Source organism: Miniopterus schreibersii (assembly GCF_964146895.1).
Source record: "Miniopterus schreibersii genome assembly, chromosome: 14".
Lineage (NCBI taxonomy): Eukaryota > Metazoa > Chordata > Mammalia > Chiroptera > Miniopteridae > Miniopterus > Miniopterus schreibersii.
Genome location: NC_138114.1, coordinates 31,089,341 through 31,107,119, shown reverse-complemented (window position 1 = coordinate 31,107,119; position 17,779 = coordinate 31,089,341). Strand labels below are relative to the sequence as shown.

Below are 17,779 nucleotides of genomic sequence, written 5' to 3'. Positions count from 1 at the left end.
ATATTTTAGAATGAAGACTTTCAACAATATTTCCTAAGTTGATCTGACCGACACAGTCTTAGTGCGGAGATCTTAAATTTACAAATTGATGGTTATTGCCCAAGTGGCTGTAGCACCTAAAAAAGTTCCTTTCTACAGAGAGCTCTTATTTCTGTTCCCCCAAGTTATGCAGAAATTACTAGACACTAGGAAGTCATCATAAAAGTATTTCACTTCATTGTCACTGGGATAACGTGTCTTTTGAAGATCTATTATTTCTACATTGTAATGGACAACAAATCTGATTACAAAATCTCTTTATAAAAGTAGCTGTTGATTGATATATTTAATTGTAAGAAAATTCTTTACTTTAGTGGTTCATGATAGGATTGTTGGAGCTTCAAGTTCTAAATTTCTCCAATGTGTGTAAATTAGACTTAACGCAGAGAATGGATACTTTTTCAGAATCCAATCTGTGAAGACTTCAGGGAACTTAATTTATCCTGAGATAGATAAGAAGAATAAAGAGTTTAAAACAAAACACAACCAAAGATATAGAGCAAAAAAATACAAACCCCAACACAACAGCGGCAAGCACTTGCTTCCTTTGCTCAGGAGTACAGGAGCCTGAGGCGGGCAGGGTGGAGTGGGGAGACTCAGGTGTGGGCAGGGTGGAGTGGGGAGACTCAGGTGTGGGCAGGGTGGAGTGGGGAGACTCAGGTGTGGGCAGGGTGGAGTGGGGAGACTCAGGTGTGAGCAGGGGCTAGCGAACCTGGGAGAAGTTTCCTCCGGGCCATGGCCGCTGCCCGGTGACTCTGGTATTCCACGAAGGCAAAGCCTCTGTTCTTGGTTTTATCTGCGGCACTTGGGTAGACAATGACGTCGACAACTCCTTCGGTTACCTTCTTCATTTCTGATAAGATTTCTTCTCTCTTTTTGGTTTTTGGAATTCCCCCAACAAACAATCTGCAGTTGTCCACACTGGCACAGACCCCTAAGAGGCGCCCATTTCTGCAAAAAGAGAAGGCATTTGATTGGTAAGAATCCATGTGTGATTAACAGAAGTTGAAAAAGTATTGCTCTGTGCCCAATATGGCCTATAAACTTGGGCTGCTTGGTCTTTACAGTAATTAAACTGTTTTTGGAAAGTTGTGACTGCTTTTGAGAAATTGGAAAATCTGTCAACATTTGCTTTATATTTTTAGAGGAAAAAAAGGTATTTGAAGCTGAGTAGCATCTGCTATCTTTAGATTAGATGTGGGTACGCCAGTTGTCAATTCTCACTCCTCCCTCAAATATCGCCAATGCTGAGGCCTTATACCTGCCCACATTACCCAGGTCCCTGCCTGGCCCTGGAGATATTTGAGTTTGCAACCCCTCGTATTCCCTTTCTTTTCCATCCAAATTGGGAAGCTATTCTGACATGATTGCTATTAAAAATAGTCCCTTATGTTTGAATGTATTTTTTATGTATTATCTTATTTAGCCTCTATAGGAGCCTGTAGGTAGATGGAGGTGTTATTTCCATTTTATAGATGAAGAACTTGAGACTCCAAGAAATTAAGTGGCTTACCGGGTTCTCAGTTCAATTTCTGTTTCTCCTACTGAACAGTGTTGCTTAATAGCAAGTCGAAGTACACCTTCCTTGGCAGAGTGTAGATTGATCAGACTTTTCTGGGAAACACTTGGCAAAATGTATCAAAAGTCTCAAGTGTGAATAACCTTTGACCAAAGGATTTCCCTTCTGAAAGTGACCTTAGGAAACAGATGGGCACCAAGGATTATGTATAGGATATTCATTTTTGTTATTTAAAATAACCTGCCTTGGAATGGGAAATGAGCAAAATATCCCAACATGTCGCGATAGTTTAATGTATTTGAGATGTTACTGACTTAGGGGCTGGACATTTCCTCATTGTGTACCATAGTGTATTTGTCACTCTGGTTCTTGCCCACTAAATGCCAGTAGCTACCCATTAGTTCCTTGAAAAATGCTTCCTCATTTTCTAAGTGTCCCCTGGGGTGGACAAAAATGCTACTGGCCGAGAATCACTAGTTGACAGATGACAGGCATTCATAGTATAGAATGTTCTACAGTCATTGAGCATAGTAATGTAGAAGCATATTTATTGGTTAAAAAAAATCAGTTCACAGTATGTTGCTGGGTTAAAAAAGGCTACAAATTAAGTATGTGAGAAGGCCATTTTGATTAAAACTGTATAGAAAATCTAGAAAGACAGTAAAAGTCAGCATAATGATTATCTTTGGGCATTGGGGTTATGGAGGAATGGTTTAACTTTTATTACTTTGTAGTTTTGTGTGTGTGTGTATGTTGTGAACTAGGCTGTGTGACTTTTGTAATAACACAAAGTTATTAAAAAATTGGTCAAGTTCCCTTAACAGAAACCACTTGTTTGTCATGATTCAAAACGCTCATCCAGGTGAGTGAGAGACTGCTGAGTTCTTGGAACTAGTGGCTTTTATGTGTGGCAGGTATTCTGGCCAGCGCTGGGCCACTGTCCTAGTTGCCTTCTATGCTTTGCTGAAGAACCAAGGACCACATATCAGATCTGTGACAGGTCCATCTACATAGCACTAGGAATGTGGTTTTTGGGGGGTGGGGTGGGGGGGAAGGGTTGATAAAGTAATCTTTCAGGTTGTTTTTTAAACTTCACTTTAAAAGAAAAAAAGCTCTACTCCTAGATATTATTTATTTAGAAATTATTATTTTTGATAGTTACGGGCTGGTCAGCTATCAGTTACCAGCAGGGGGAGCCTAGAGGCTCCATATCCTATTTTTAAATCTGTGTGGTTTGTCAGGCGCCTTCCCCAGAATTGCTGGAACAAAAGCCATCTCTTAAAAGCTGAGGGCATGACTTGAATGTGTCCAGATCCAGGCATTGAGATGATGCTCAGTGAATATTTGAGGAGGAGGCGGATGCTCTGAAAACTGGGGGTCTTTTTCTGATAAGAACCTGACCTATCCCCTGGTAGAAGCAAATCAAAGGCTGTTCTCTTCTCTGCAAGGAAGGTTCTCTCTCTGTCCTGCCTGAATGTGAATTATCCCTTTGTTCAGTGTATTCCACACTGTATACATGACTTGCCTATTGGCCAATTGATAGCGGGCTGAGTTAGAAAAACTGTGGTCGTGTGCTGTGCTGTGTTCAAGTAACCCTTGTTTTACTTAATGGCCCCAAAACTATTCACATAACTTTTATTACAGAATATTGTTATAATTGTTCTATTTCATTAGTTCTTGTTGTTACTCTCTTATTGTGCCCAATTTGTAAATGCAGTTATGTATGTATAGGAAAAAATAGTATGTGTGGAGTTTAGTACCCTCTGTGAACACATTCCCTACAAATAAGGGGGATCTACTGTAGTCGTTATTTATATCCAGTGGGTAACTGTGTGTTAAGCAGGTACAACATACCCTGCTGATTCCCTACATAGCCAATTCTATATCCACTCAACTTAAAAGCCATTTTGGGAATAATCCTTACTGTTAGGGTGCCCAGGTTCCAAGAAAGCCCATGAATGGAGTATCTTCCAATCTCTGAAACCATATAACTGTAATATTAAGTTTTTTAGCCCTTTCCCAAACACTTCACCACCCAGGTGGTCCCTGACTTATGATCGTTTAACTTATAATTTTTTGACTTTACGATGGTGGGAAAGCTATATTCTTTCAGTAAAAACTGGCTGGGCTAAGCTTTGGTGTTCAGTAGATTAAGTGCCTCTTCAACTTAAGATATTTTCAAGTTATGATGGGCTTATTGGAACATAACCCCATCATAAGTTGAGGAGCATCTACACATTGTTTCATATGATGTATGCTCAGAACATCTCCCTGGGATCAGGTGCTAATGATAAAACTGATGTTGAAAGGATTTGTCAAAAGGAACCTGTGCTAGACTGCAGATCTCCTGATTCCTACTCCAAACAATCCTCCACATACCAGACATAGCTTTTTTGGGTCCATGGAGGCATGTGTTGGAAAGGAGCCTCCTTTATATTTTCTCTGAGACTCTGCTCCAGAATCCAACCTTGGGACTGAGGGGCTAGGCTACAAGTAGTAGCCCAATTCAGTTAATATTTTGGTGGCCAAGGGTTTAAGAAAAATGATCTGATATTTGACTGAATTATAGAATTACAAGGATAATGCATGACTTATTTTGGGCCTATAGAAGGTGAGAGAAAAATAATGGGAGAGGAAATCTACTCCCTCTGTATTCATCAAATTTAAGATTCCATCAGTGTTAACATACATCTTTGTTTTGGAAAGGAAATATATGTGAAAAGCTTCATCTTAGAATTGATGAAATGTGCTAATTGCTAATATGTAATAGTACTATCAATAATTTATTGACCTATAACTGTGTTTCAAACATTTAAAAAATTTCTGTGGTATCCCCACAATAAAACCTGTGAAATAAGTACTATTTTCCCCACTTTATAGGTGAGGAACCTGAGGGTCAGAGAGGTTGAGTTACTTGCTGGCACTCAAGTGAAGCGTGTCTGACGCCAAAGCTATTGCCTTTCAACTGCTCCCCTCAGCTCTCCTCCTGGCAGCCCAGGGCCTCCTGTGAGAGAGAATTTTTGACAGATCCCTTTCCAAGCGAAGGTTTTAGAATTCGGACATTTCATGAAGTTAACCCTGCTACCAGTTTATGAAAATCAGTTATTGATTGTACAGGGTCACTTATGGCCTGGAACCCTCCGCTAGTCCCATGGTTTTAAATGTTATCTCTATTTGGCTGACCCCAAAATTTACATTCCAACCATGACCTCTCTCCTGACGCCGATATCATACAATCACCTCTTCAGCACGTCCTTTAGGATGCCCAAGGTGCATCTCAAATGTAAATGGGCCCACACAGAGCTCTTCATGTTTTCTGCTATCCTCACAGTTTTTTTCCATCTCAGCGACACTGTGACATCCACAGTTACTAGGATACATCCTAGGTTTCCTCCCTGAATTCTAAATCACTCACACTTTAAATCCAATATTTAGCCAGCCTAGTCTATTCAAACTCCAAAATGTATCCCAAACCTGACCCTTTCCCCACCTTCACTACCAACCCCCTTGTGCAATCACCATTGTCTCTTGTCTAGATCTGCAGCAGCCTTCCTGCGGGCTTCCCTCTCCCACTCCTCACCCTGCTGCAGTCCATTCTTTGCCAACAGCCAGAGTAATGTTTTAAAAAGCATGGATCTCATTAAAACCCTTCTGTGATTTCCTCTTTTTATGAGAATAAAACCCAAATTTGTAAACATGGAGTATAAGACTCTCCAAGTGTATTGACTTCAACCCTTTTTTCTTTACTCTTTTCTGCCACATTGGCTTTCTTTCTGTCCCTCTAACTACAGGGGTGGGGAACCTTTTTTCTGCCAAGGGGCATTTGGATATTTGTAACATCATACACAATCATCACCTTAAAAATTAGCTATGAAAAAAGCTCCTAGATTTACTGAATTTCCAGTCCCGCCTGCAGTTGCCTTGGCAGGGCCAGACCAAATGATTTCTCGGGCTGTGTAAGGCCCGTGGGCTAGAGGTTCCCCACCTCTGCGATGCCTCAACCTTGTTCTCATTTTTGAATTTTTGCACTTGCTGTTCTCTCTCTAGAATAATCGTCCTTCAGATATGACTCACATGGCTGACTCTTTTTATGCAAGTCTCAGGTGAAATTTTAGTTCCTTGGAGAATATTTTCTTAAACACACCAAGTTAGAGTAGCCACTTCCTCCCACAACTGTATCCCATTTCCTGGTATTACTTTTTCATACTCTTTTAAATGATCTTATACATCCATTTGCTTGCTATGAGGATACCTTGATGTATTTCTAATATTTTAAGCAATGCCCAGCACATATTTATGAAATGGATAAATTAATAAATTTTGTTTCTTTGAACATTTCATAGAACTTAGTTTTGGTGCTTTATATAATGTTGATATTAAACAAATATTTCATTAAATTGATTTTCCCCAAGGAAAAGAAATAACCTTTTTTAATTTCTGGTTTTGCTATCTTTTGTATATATTATATTAGGTAAGCTTGATAGAAGAACAGATACAGGTGCATTTTTTGATTCACTTTTTATCTAAAAGAAGTGGCTCTTACCTAATTTCATAATTATTAAGTTGCTTGATTGCATTCTTGGCCTCCTGTTTATTTGAGAATGTTACAAAAGCATATCCTCTATTGTTGCCATTAAAATCCATCATCATTCTCATTTCATAAATTTTACCAATCTAGAAGTAAAGAGAAAAAGATAAATTCATATTTATGCATTTGTACTTCCAAATGAACACACACTCACATACACTCACACACACACAATGTTTTCTGAAGTCTGTCACTGCCATATTTGGCATTTGCATCCCAGGTGGAATGGTTTGCATATTTTCACTCTGGGTTCAGATCCATTATCTGACTCATGGGCAAAGTCAAGTTAAATTTTTAAAAAAAGTATACAAGTGGCATTTCAGCCTGAGTTAACAGAATATGATTTTTGACAAAGCAAATGACCTTTCACTACACGTCCATCTGGGGATTTATAGAATATTTTAGGGACCTGAAAACACATTTGTCATCAGAAGTACAATTTCTTGATAGATTTGTCCTTACCCTCTCTATTGGCCTCTGAAGTCTCCTTAATTTTACCTTTACTTGGTAATACTCAACCACTGATATTTTTTTAAAAAACCAGGAACACTAATTTGGAACCTTGCTAAACCTTCTTAGCTGTCTTTTTCCCCCACTGTGACATCAAAATGAATAGAGATGTGTTTCAGAGGATGATCTGGGGAGCCCTATTATTTTCACAAGCTGTAGGCTGAAAGTAAGTGCTGGTCTTGGTGCAGCTGACCCAGAGCCAGGACCTGCACCACAAGAGGGTACTCACATACCACTGGCTATAGCTACTCGGCTTTGCCTATATACACTACTCCCTCCAGATATTCCAAATGTTCTCCAGAAATGCAGCCTCAGCAATTCATTACTGCTGGCTGCTATAAGAAAGATGGCCCAAATAGATATGAGGAGCATGTGTAGGAAGAAGAAGCATCATTAAGCATATACGATTACCACACTGGTTGGTTACCCCTCATTTGAGTCTCATCCCACCTCATTCCACCCCACCTCATCCAAACCCAGCATATTCAGTGAGGGACACCTATTTCTTCTGGGCTCATTGGGAAAGAGTTCAAGCATGTTTCACCTATGTTTCAGGTGTTTCTTGGTACTCATTTTCAGGTTCAGTATATAAGATTGTTACAGGATTAAGTCCTCATAGTTTGCCAATAGGCCAAGGGGGATTGTATGTACAAAATTAAGGGCAGTTCTGAATCTGAGGCTGAGTTGCACCCATACGCACACCTTCACCCACACACAGTCACAACTGATTTGAGCATTTAGGGAAAGAAATAGATAAACTCTCATTTTTGCTGACTTTTTGAGGAATATGGTTCTTTAAACACCACTTGGTAAATTATTGAAAGTAACTATTAATTTTGTATTCAGCCTTTAATTGGGATTTAATAACAAAATATCACTTGGTATTAAAACTGAGGAAATTTATCTCTTAATACATATGTAATTTCTTTGAGAACCTTAGTTACATAATTAATTTTGTTGATTTATTAAGGTGGACAAGAAATTCAAACTTGTAGAAAAAAACGTTATTCTGGATCAGTATGTATAGACACATGTTTGAGCTATGACAAACTTATCTATTCTTTTTATATAAAAATGTTGTGCACACATTAAAATGTCAAGTTGGGGCAATATCTTTTTTAAGAGATTGTTCTAATGTTATCCTATATTGATAGACTCATTGAGTTTGCAGGGAGAGGGCATGCCAACGGAGATCGGGGATTGAGACATAGATTTGAAACTCATGAGCAATGATCTCAGTAACAGCTGATGTCAGGCTGCCAGCTACAGGATAAAGAGCTGAGACCATCACCAGCAGGTAGGAGGTTTTATTGGCCTGAGGAATAGCAGTTGGAAGAGAAGCCATCGCTGACCAGGAAAAATGAGCATGAAAGCAAAGAGAAGAGAGTAGTACCTTTCCCTTGAAAGAGAAGAAAATTTAAATTTGGACTCACTTTTTCACATAATGGTATAAGTTCATCTTCAAAAAGGTCTCGGGGAAGTTTTCCAATGAAAATTTCACAGCCCCTTTCTGGGGGTGCAGCATCCCAGCCAGGTGGGGGGCCACCATATTTTCTTTGCCCGTTTTCCTGCGAATCCACGGTAGGTTATATGGGGGAGAGACAAAAACAAGAGATGGTTAGCTGACGTTTCTCGATTATTTTTCAGAATTATTTCACAGTAAGAAACATGTGTCAATGAGAAATAATAGTGGTCTGGTCAGAGGATAAAAATCATAAACGTCTCTGTTGTGTGGATTTTAATACCATGCTCTGTGCTTCAGTGGCCTGCTTGAGATGAGCGTGTGAAAACTTATAAAGTATCGCACAAATATAATGGGTTGTTTTTTTTTTCTGTTATTCAAAATCACCAAAGCCTGAATATCGAAGGACCTGGCTGACCTTTGGACCCACTGTGAAGGCTGTGTGGTGTGGTGTTGAATGTTCTGGGGCTGGACTCTTGGCTCTGTGACTCACTAACTGTGTGGCCTCGGACAGATGACTTCTCAGAACCTCTGTGTTCTCACATGCACCATGAGGACAAAACCAGCTATTGATTAAAGGGGAGCGTGCATCAGATATGCATGGCACAGCTTTTGGCGTGTGATATATACTTATTGGTTATTCATTCTCTCGCCTCCTTGAATTTAGGGGGTGGGGTATGCCGAGGAAGGCAACTCAAGACCCTAAATAGGAGCATTGTGAAGATTACCGTTGGAAGGAGTGGCTGGCTAATTTGGGGGGTAGCTCGTGAGAGACTTGAATCTATTTTCAAAGCTGACAAAATGGTGAGAGGTGTTTACTAATGTTGGATCTCTTCGTAGGGGACAAAGCTGTTCTCTGTCCAAAGAGAATTAGCTTCTATTTTTTCCTTTGTCCTAGCAAACCCTTGGTTAGCTTAATGTCCTTATTTGGGAAGGAGTAGTCTTGGTGTTTCTCTGCAATGCCAGCTATATTTTTCTAGAGATTAAAGAACTAAAAGTAACTCAGGAGCCCCAAAGTGAAGTATAGGCCTAATCCACCACTGCTGATCTGCTGGGGAAAGGTAAATTTACTTCCCACTTAGGCATAGTCAGGGCTCTTTGTCATTGTACTTTTGTGATTTTTAAAAATTTATCTTTACTGTGAAAGTATTACAGATGTCCCCTTTTCTCCCCCCATTGGCCCCCTCCACCTCTCACCACCCCCGCTCCTGGCCTTTACCGCACCATTGTCTGTGTCCATGGGTTATGCATATATGCATATAAATTCTTTGGTTAATCTCTCCCCCTGCCCCCTTCCCTCTGAGATCCGTCAGTCTATTCCATGCTTCCATGTGACTTTTTGAAGAAAGGAAACTATAAGGGACCAAATACCAGTATGCATTACTAACTTCTACAATTAACACTTTTAAAAGTTTTATACTGTAAAATGACACATGCTGGAAAAAACACAGTAGTGTACAAGGTGAAAAGATTCCCAAATGTATCACCCTACCCATCCATAGAAGCAGTTACTGTTAACTTCCAAATACTTTTTATGTATATTTTAAAAAGACATGTTATTTGTTGAAAAAAGTTGTTTTGTACAATAGTTGTTTGAAATCAAAGTCAAGCAGCTTCTAGTTTCATTGATAAATCTTTATCTATACCCACTGGAGTCTTTCTCAATTATCTTATGAGTTAGCACAAGGGCTTTTTGGATCACCGTGTTTAAATGATGTCTGTGGTTTTGATCACTTTTTTAATTTTAATGATTTATATTATGTTGCTTTAAATGAAGAAAAGATATCAGATGGGCATTCTACCTTGCCTTGGTCACTTTTTGATTTCAATGACTAGATGTTTTTCATTTTTCTAAATATTTAAATATTTGCCTCAAGAGTTTTTGTATTTTTTCCTCCCTATATTCTTGCAGGATTATCCAGTAGCAAAAATTTGTTGTCACTGAGAAATCTAAGAAATGAAATGTTCCCTATTTTTATTTTTAAAAAGTTAAGAACCAAGTGAGCTATATCTCAACTAAGAATTTCCTGAAAGTTATAAATTACATATTTTCAAAGACATATTAAAGATTTTATTTACTTACCGTCTAACAAATGCCTGTATAGCCCTTGCTGCAAAACACTGTTCTGATCTGCAAACATCATGGGTTATGGACTGTTACTATGCCCATTTTACAAAAGACACAGAGGCCCAGGGAGATTTAAGTAATTTGCTGAGTCGTGTGATTGGGAACTGAAGTCAGGATTTGAACTCAGGCAGACTGGTTTCAGAGTCCATCAGCTACATTTTGTTGCCTCATTATATGGAGGCCTAATCACTTATAACAGATACATACATTTAAATATTTATGAAAAATATGAAAAAATTAATCATGCCATTAACTTGCAAACTCTATTGCATTAAATATTCTTTTCCATTTCCAATCATTTTATTACACTTTTTTTTGCGGGGGGGATATATCTCATAGAGTATTTCTATTGCCAAACTATGGTCCACCTCTTTGGGTCAACTCTCACCATATGGTTGATGGTGACCCCTCTGAGCCCATTTCTGTATATCTTAAATGTCTAGACATACTATTCAGTGAAGTATTGGAAAAAAAACTTAGTATGAATTGACAGTATTTTTACTCTTCAGGTCGAAGAAACCCAATTTTCATCCCACAAAAGTAAAATTCCTGAATTTCTGATTTGACAAGCTTTGTCTGATAGTCTGAAAATAAATAAGCAATGAGCACATTGACCTTTGTAAATTTTCCCTTCAACTTTCTTTCCGGCTATAATTGCTAAAAATGTCACCAAACTATTTTGTGCAAATCATGTGTATAGCAGAATTCATCTGCTTATGAGCCAAAATGATTGGGCAGAAAAGCTTATTATCTTTCTGTGGTTTCTATAAACACTTGAAATAAATTCCCCAAGAATATCTCTTGGGATCACCAAGAGTCTGACTAGTTCAGAGATGCCACAAGGTTCACGCACTGGGGGAGATTTGCTTTATAAACCACCCACCAGGCTTGGAACGCCCCAGTGGTGAAGATCCAGCCAGTGTAAGACAGGCACTGGGCATTCGTCATGGGGTCAAAATATCTGCCTATTAGTCAGAAAGGACAGTTGGGAGCTGGATTGTTGGTATTTTAGGCACTATTTTTTATAGTTGAGTTTTAAATAGATAAAGCCCAGTTATAACTGCTCTTTCCCCTCCTGACTGATGTCCTTCTAGTGGAATGCATTCCCCTCAGCATCACAAATGTATTAATAGTTCAGAGAGAAAGAATATGGGATTTTTTTCCCATGAGAGACTGTCCATTCAACTCTGAGAATTTTTAGTTTCCCAATTGAAAACTTGGATACCATTCGCTCTCTCTCGTCACATATGAATAGGTGAAAATCTTTATGTAAATGAAAAACTGAAGACCTAATTCTAATTGTAAATCCAGTGGCTTTAACTTAAATATTGGATACCAAGCCTACCCAGTAACTCTGTGCATATCTCAAGGGCATTTGGAAGTTCCTTCTGTCATGGATATATTGAGCATTTTATGATGGACCCATAGAGTCTTTAAGAATATATCATATTCTTGACCTTGAATAAAATCACACAACCTTTGACAAGTGATTGTAAGCAATAAATCTTAGCATAAAAGTAAAAAAGACTGGGTTCATTTTGGCCACTTGGCATCTGAACTTTTTATACATCTGGAGAATCTGGGTAAATAGCTTTTTCCCACAGGATTTTCAAAGGCCAGACACTTGCTTTTCCAGCTTCCATTGCAGCTGGGACAGTCATAGTTGCAGTAAAGGAAAACTAAGTTCTGGTGCAGAAATTGTAATGGTGCAAACTTGAGTTTTGAGCATTCATGACTGTAGATGCATTTTCATATTGTTTTGGATTTGTGACATTTGGGGTTCATTCCTAAAGGCTTACCCTCGAATCTGGTTTTTTAAATCAAAAGTTTCTGTGAACTAGTATCCTTTTAATAAACTCCCTTTCTGTTTAATCAGCTAAAATTAGCTTCTACTATTTGCACATAATAGTAGTAGCAGCAAAACATATGCACACACAAAAACACCCCAAAAACAAAACGCAAAACACCCTGCTGAAACAACAGCTAATCCTAACTGAGTTGGGCACTGTGCTAAGTGCTTTACATGTATTAATTCTCATTATCTTCTCAACAAACCAGTGTGGATGGTACTACTTACTTTTGATTGATAGATGAGGATTCCAAAGCACAGAATGTGTCCAGATTTGTATAAATAGTAAGTGACAAAGACTTTCTTGAGTCCTGAGTCCATGCTTGTATTCTCGACATTGTTTTTCTCTTGTTTTTATATTAACCCAATATTCTCATTGTACTGATGAGGAAACTGAGTCCAGAGAAATTATGTGAGTTATCTGAAGTCACACTGGCTTAATTTATTGCAGACGACACTAGAACAAAGGTCCTAAGATTCTTGATCTGGTAAACTTCATGGCGTATATGCTGTTCAAAAGTCATAATGACTTTTCATGGTTACCAGCCTCAAAATTCTACATGTTACGTGTTACACCTACTTTCTTATTCAACTTCACCAAACACGGAGATCTGATGGTTTGTTGTCTCCCATAAATGAGTTCATTCATGACCTAGAAGGACTTCAAGGAATGAACCCTCACTCAGTCTTTTTGTTTTTATTTTTATGAGTAGTAATTTCAATTCCTTTAATGGTTCTTTGGAAATTTTATATTCTAAATCTGCAATCATCTATGTGGTTCTCTTTAGTTGTTTGTTTTTTTTCTTGCCAAGAGGGAAGAAACCGTGTATCTTCCCTTCCTAAACTGCTTTTAGGTGGTCTCCTATCCATTTTCCAATGACTATGTATTTATTTCTGTACTCGTTCTCTCAGGTGCTGGGCAATATATCCAGACCTTCTCACCTTTGTAAGTGTGCCAGGCACCAGGGCCATACTCAGAACAGTGGTTCTATGGCAAACACCTGTGGATGGACTATTCTCCCAGTCGATGCTGATGCATTGGGAATGCCTCTCTGGACAGTGTCTATTGCAGTTCATGAATTAACAGTGTATTTTCCCAGTTGTTGGTTTGTAAGAGTAAATAAAAATCTTTATTAGACATTATTATCATGACTTTCCATCTGCATACCACCGATATGTCTCATTATGTGATAGGGTTCAAGGCAAATCTAAAGGACCTTAAATAAGATGTCCTCAAAGGATTCTTAGATGTGATTTTTATCTTGATTCTGCTTGTGACATTTTTATTGCCTGAGGACAGTAGACAGGGCTATAGGGAATATTCATATTTAAATTCTCTATAATAGATAACTATCTGTTTGGTGTAATTAGTTTGTTCACCTTCACATCCTATTAAGATCACTGACTTCATGTTGGTAAATCTATTTTAGACTGGGAATTTTTAGAAAGCAGAATTTATTTAATTTACATACTGTGGAAGTTGGCATTACCCTTATTAGCTTTTTTCCTACAATATTTGCAAGGCATATGCACTATGGATGCCAGTGATTGCAAAGGTCTTGTGAGGGTGTTAGGATGCCTGTGAAAGGGAGGCAGATTTTGACACCATATTAAAATGTAGAAAAATGTTTATTTCATGTTTTGTGAGTTAGTCAATAGGATCCTTACAGGAAATATTATAGGAATTTTAAAAATCAGTGTACCTTTAATTGCACATCCAATTAACACCTATTTCATTAACTACTTAATGACTGTGCTTGAATTGATTCACTTTCTTAAAGAAACTTATGCAGAAAAGAAAATATATATCATTCTTATAAATAGAGTATCAGTATCATTTCCCACAAATGGAAAGTAATTATAAAAGCAATTACAAAAGCAGGGAGTCATGATTAAATTCTGCCTAGACAGTCTTGTCTACTAAAAGCTGAGCCCAGTCCTTGCTCTCTGTGTTCAAAAGGCTTAGCAGGAGCTGGAGAGGTACTTAAGGCATACTTCCAACCACTAACTTTTCTTATCTAAGTATTTGAAACAGAACTGAAAGTGGAATAATTTTCCCAGTATGAAATTCAGTTATTTAATGCTGTGTAACCTCATCTCAGCTCTCTCCAGGCACCTCTGAAACAATGTTAAAAAAGATCAGAGTTGAAGTTCTTGCACGTACTTAATTGTATGGCTCTGTGATCTCACTGGTTTTTTTTCTTAGTCTGTCTTAGAAGCTATCTTTGCATCTCCCAATGGTAAGCTTTCAGGTTCTGAGATGAAGAGTTGCTTATTTTTGGTTGCTGAACCCTATTAAACAGAGAGGTAACAATTTAAAAAATCCTGAAGTTGCCTGCAAGCAAAGTCTAAAGTCCAAAAGGGCTGTCCATGCTTCTGTGTTTTTGAGTCATGGAGTTCACACTGATTTTTTAGGCTGATAAAATAGAAAACCTTATGTGCCTCTAGTTTTAGAGAAACCAAATAGTTTACAAAGATATTGAACTTTATATTGAAGACCTCATGTAAAACTAACTCTCAATTAGGCTAGCTGAGAAGTTCATTGCTGTTGGCACATAGCTTCTGGAATGTATTTCTATTTCTTGGGATGCTGCAGTTCCTGTCACATGCCAGGCACACACATTTCCCACAGAAGCATTCACAGGACTGTCCCTTCATTTGGAGTCCTCCACACCACACTGGCATTTCCGGCTAGTAGAAGCAGGCTTCTTAAGAGCTTTCAAGCAAAGTTGGCCTGTGAGTGGCTGGGACGATAAGCTTAGGGAAACACGTGCCTGTGATGATCTGCTCATCCCATCCTGTTCTCATGCTTAGTCTCCCTATTTAAAGAATCCGTATTCATGCACTTGGTGAGTGACCTAAGTCCTTGGATAGCAGGGACATAAGCAGGTGGTGAGAACAGGCAATAGAAGAAAACATAGGACCCAGGAGCTATATTTTACCGTGAAGTCAAATTCCTATTTCTGCCCCGAGGCTTTTTGTGTGGTGGTTGAAAAGAATGTCTGTGCCTCTTGCTGAGCTAATCTAGATGAAGCCCATTGTAAACACTGAAGTCCTAAGTTACTTATTTTTATTGCATTATTTGTAGGAGAAAAATTGCAGTGTGAGAAATGCTTACATAAAGTTACTAAAGCAACCAACCAGAGAGATGGGGGATTTAACTTAATTTGGGGCACCCTTAGAAGAGGGGAGTGTATCCTAATCAGATTTATGTTGATCTAGCATCATCCTTTGTACCTATGACTTGTACATATTCATTGAGGAATTGAATATATTAGAATAAAATAATGTGGTTGCACTGAAACTCCACGTAAGAGACCATGCATAGAAAGCAAAATTTGAAGTGTAGGAATTAATGACTATTTAGTTCCTGGTTTGAGGGAGTTGAGGCTGATGGCCAAGAAAAAGAGGAAAAGAAGGATGAGCCCCACTATTTTTCTTACTTATCTGCTGTGAATCTTACTGGATCTTTGAAATTAATAGATACTGTCTTCACTGCTCAAAGGTGTTGTGCATTTTACAAATATTTTGGTTAAGCAGTAATAAGGAATTTTCTTTAAAAACTATGGATTAGCCTAAATATTTGGAAGCATTTATAGTTTTCTGATTTTAAGTAAATATTAAAATTTAGACATTTCCCCATGTCTTTGCTTGAAATCAGAGTTTGACATGACTATATAATTTGGAAATATAAGGGTGATCATAATTTATGTAACTGGAAATATTTTATTGGACATTTAGGATATGTTTAATATTTAAACATTATAAATTTCACTATTATGAGTATCCTTATGCCTAAATATTTATCCTCATACTTTAGGTCAAAGAGTATGATCAGTTTTATGCCTCTAAGCAGAAAGGTAGCAACCACATCTGTACTCATCATTTAATGCAGTCTTATGTTGTCATTTTAAATTTTGGATAAATTCATTCTCAGTGCAACTACTTTACATGCATAATGTCAAGGCCTAACACCAATGCATTGTGTTCAATAATAGGGAGTAAGGGAACAAAACAGAAAAACAAAAACAAAAAACCGATTAAGTTTATCAAGGACAACCACTGGATTAAGAAAGGAATGGCACTATCATACTCACAAAATTTATTGTGTTGTGATGATTTTTAGAAAATAGATTATCAATAGGGTAATTGGACAAACAGTGCTAATTTACACCATATTTTAAATATTTAAAATTATATATAAGTATCCTGAGTTTACTTTGAAAAAATATTTGGGCTACTTTAGGTTGATGCTTATTAAATACATATTTAGCTTTAGTTGTAGTAGATTTACAGTTCATATAAACTTTCCACACTGGGTGGAAAGTTTTCTGAAAATGCACATCTATAAAAAAATCTATTTGCACCCTGGCCCGGTTACCTCAGCTGGTTGAGTGTTGCACCTTGCACTGAAAGGTCACCAGTTCAAGTCGCAGTTGGGGCCCATGCCAGGTTGCGAGTTCAGTCCCCTCAGGGTGCATTTGGAAGCAACTGATTGATGTTTCTCTTTCACATCTCTCTCTCTCTCTCTCTCTCTCTCTCTCTCTCTCTTCCCCTCTCCTTTCAATTCTCTCTAAAATCAATAAAAACATAAAAAAATCTTTTTGCCTGGTTTTTTTAATTGAATTTATTGGTGTGACATTGGTTCACAAAAGCATACAGGTTTCAAGTGTGCAACTCAGTAAAACGTCATCTGCACACTGCATTGTGCACCCATCACCCCAAGCAAAGTCTCTTTCTGTCCCCATCTCCCCACCTTTGCCCACTCCACCTATCCCTTATCCCCCTTTCCCTTTGCCTAGTTTTAAGGAGAAGATTTCAGATGGAAGGAACATCATCTGTCAGAGTTTTTGACTCACATCACTGATGAATTCTTGAGGAAAGAATAATCACAATGTGATTTTTTTTCTTTGACTCTCAAAGAAATATATGCTAGTTTTAGAAAATCTAGGAAGTACAATTAATAGTTAAAAAGTAGGGAAAGAGAGCACCACACATAATTAAATTGCCTGGACATAAAGACTTTTTGCAAGGTAACTTTGCAGCATACTTATTTCCAAAACTTTTCTATGTGGCATAAGGCAGCTATGAAGTTGAAAGTTAACTTGTCAACATCACACAATTTTTTAAAAATATTTTTTTACTGATTTTTTTAGAGAGAAGAAGGGAGAGGGAGAGAGAGGGAAACATTAATGTGAGAGCAAAACATCCATCGACTGCCTCCTGCTTGCTCCCTACTGGGGATCAAGCTTGCAGCCCTGGCATGTGCCCTGATGGGGGATTGAGCCGGCAACCTTTAGGTGCAGGGGATGAAGTCTAACCAACTGAGCCACTCTGGCCAGGGCAACACAATTTTTATCAATGATACTTATTAAATGACTACTATTTGCAGGGAATTGCATTGTTTATTTTATTTTCCAAAGTAATTTGATAAAAATTTTTCAGCTTCAATATCCAAAAATATGCAGTTATTTAAAAATGATATCACAAAGTGTAGTTTCAAACAAGTAGGTATTGTGGTATCAGTTGCCATATAACAGACTGGCTCATGTTATTAAGTAACCTGAGAAATTCTATTTTGACAGCTGTATTTGTCTTGCTAGTGATAAGAGAGCGCAAATTAGCCACCCTCTGTTTTTTTTGAAAATTCTTGTTTTGCAAGTATTCAAATTCAATATCAGACT

At 38.0% G+C, this 17,779-nt stretch overlaps 1 protein-coding gene across 4 annotated transcripts in view; it reads right to left on the bottom strand.

Moving 5' to 3' along the window:
• A1CF (APOBEC1 complementation factor) overlaps positions 1 to 17,779 on the bottom strand; it is a 62,820-nt gene that overhangs the window by 20,960 nt on the left and 24,081 nt on the right. For all 4 annotated transcript variants that reach the window (XM_081158897.1, XM_081158898.1, XM_081158899.1 and 1 more), the window contains 3 exons: positions 8,090 to 8,224; positions 6,102 to 6,232; positions 752 to 990 (listed from right to left, as the gene is read on the bottom strand). In XM_081158897.1, coding sequence (XP_081015023.1) covers positions 752 to 990; positions 6,102 to 6,232; positions 8,090 to 8,224 — 505 coding nt within the window. The remainder of the gene's footprint in view (positions 1 to 751; positions 991 to 6,101; positions 6,233 to 8,089; positions 8,225 to 17,779) is intronic.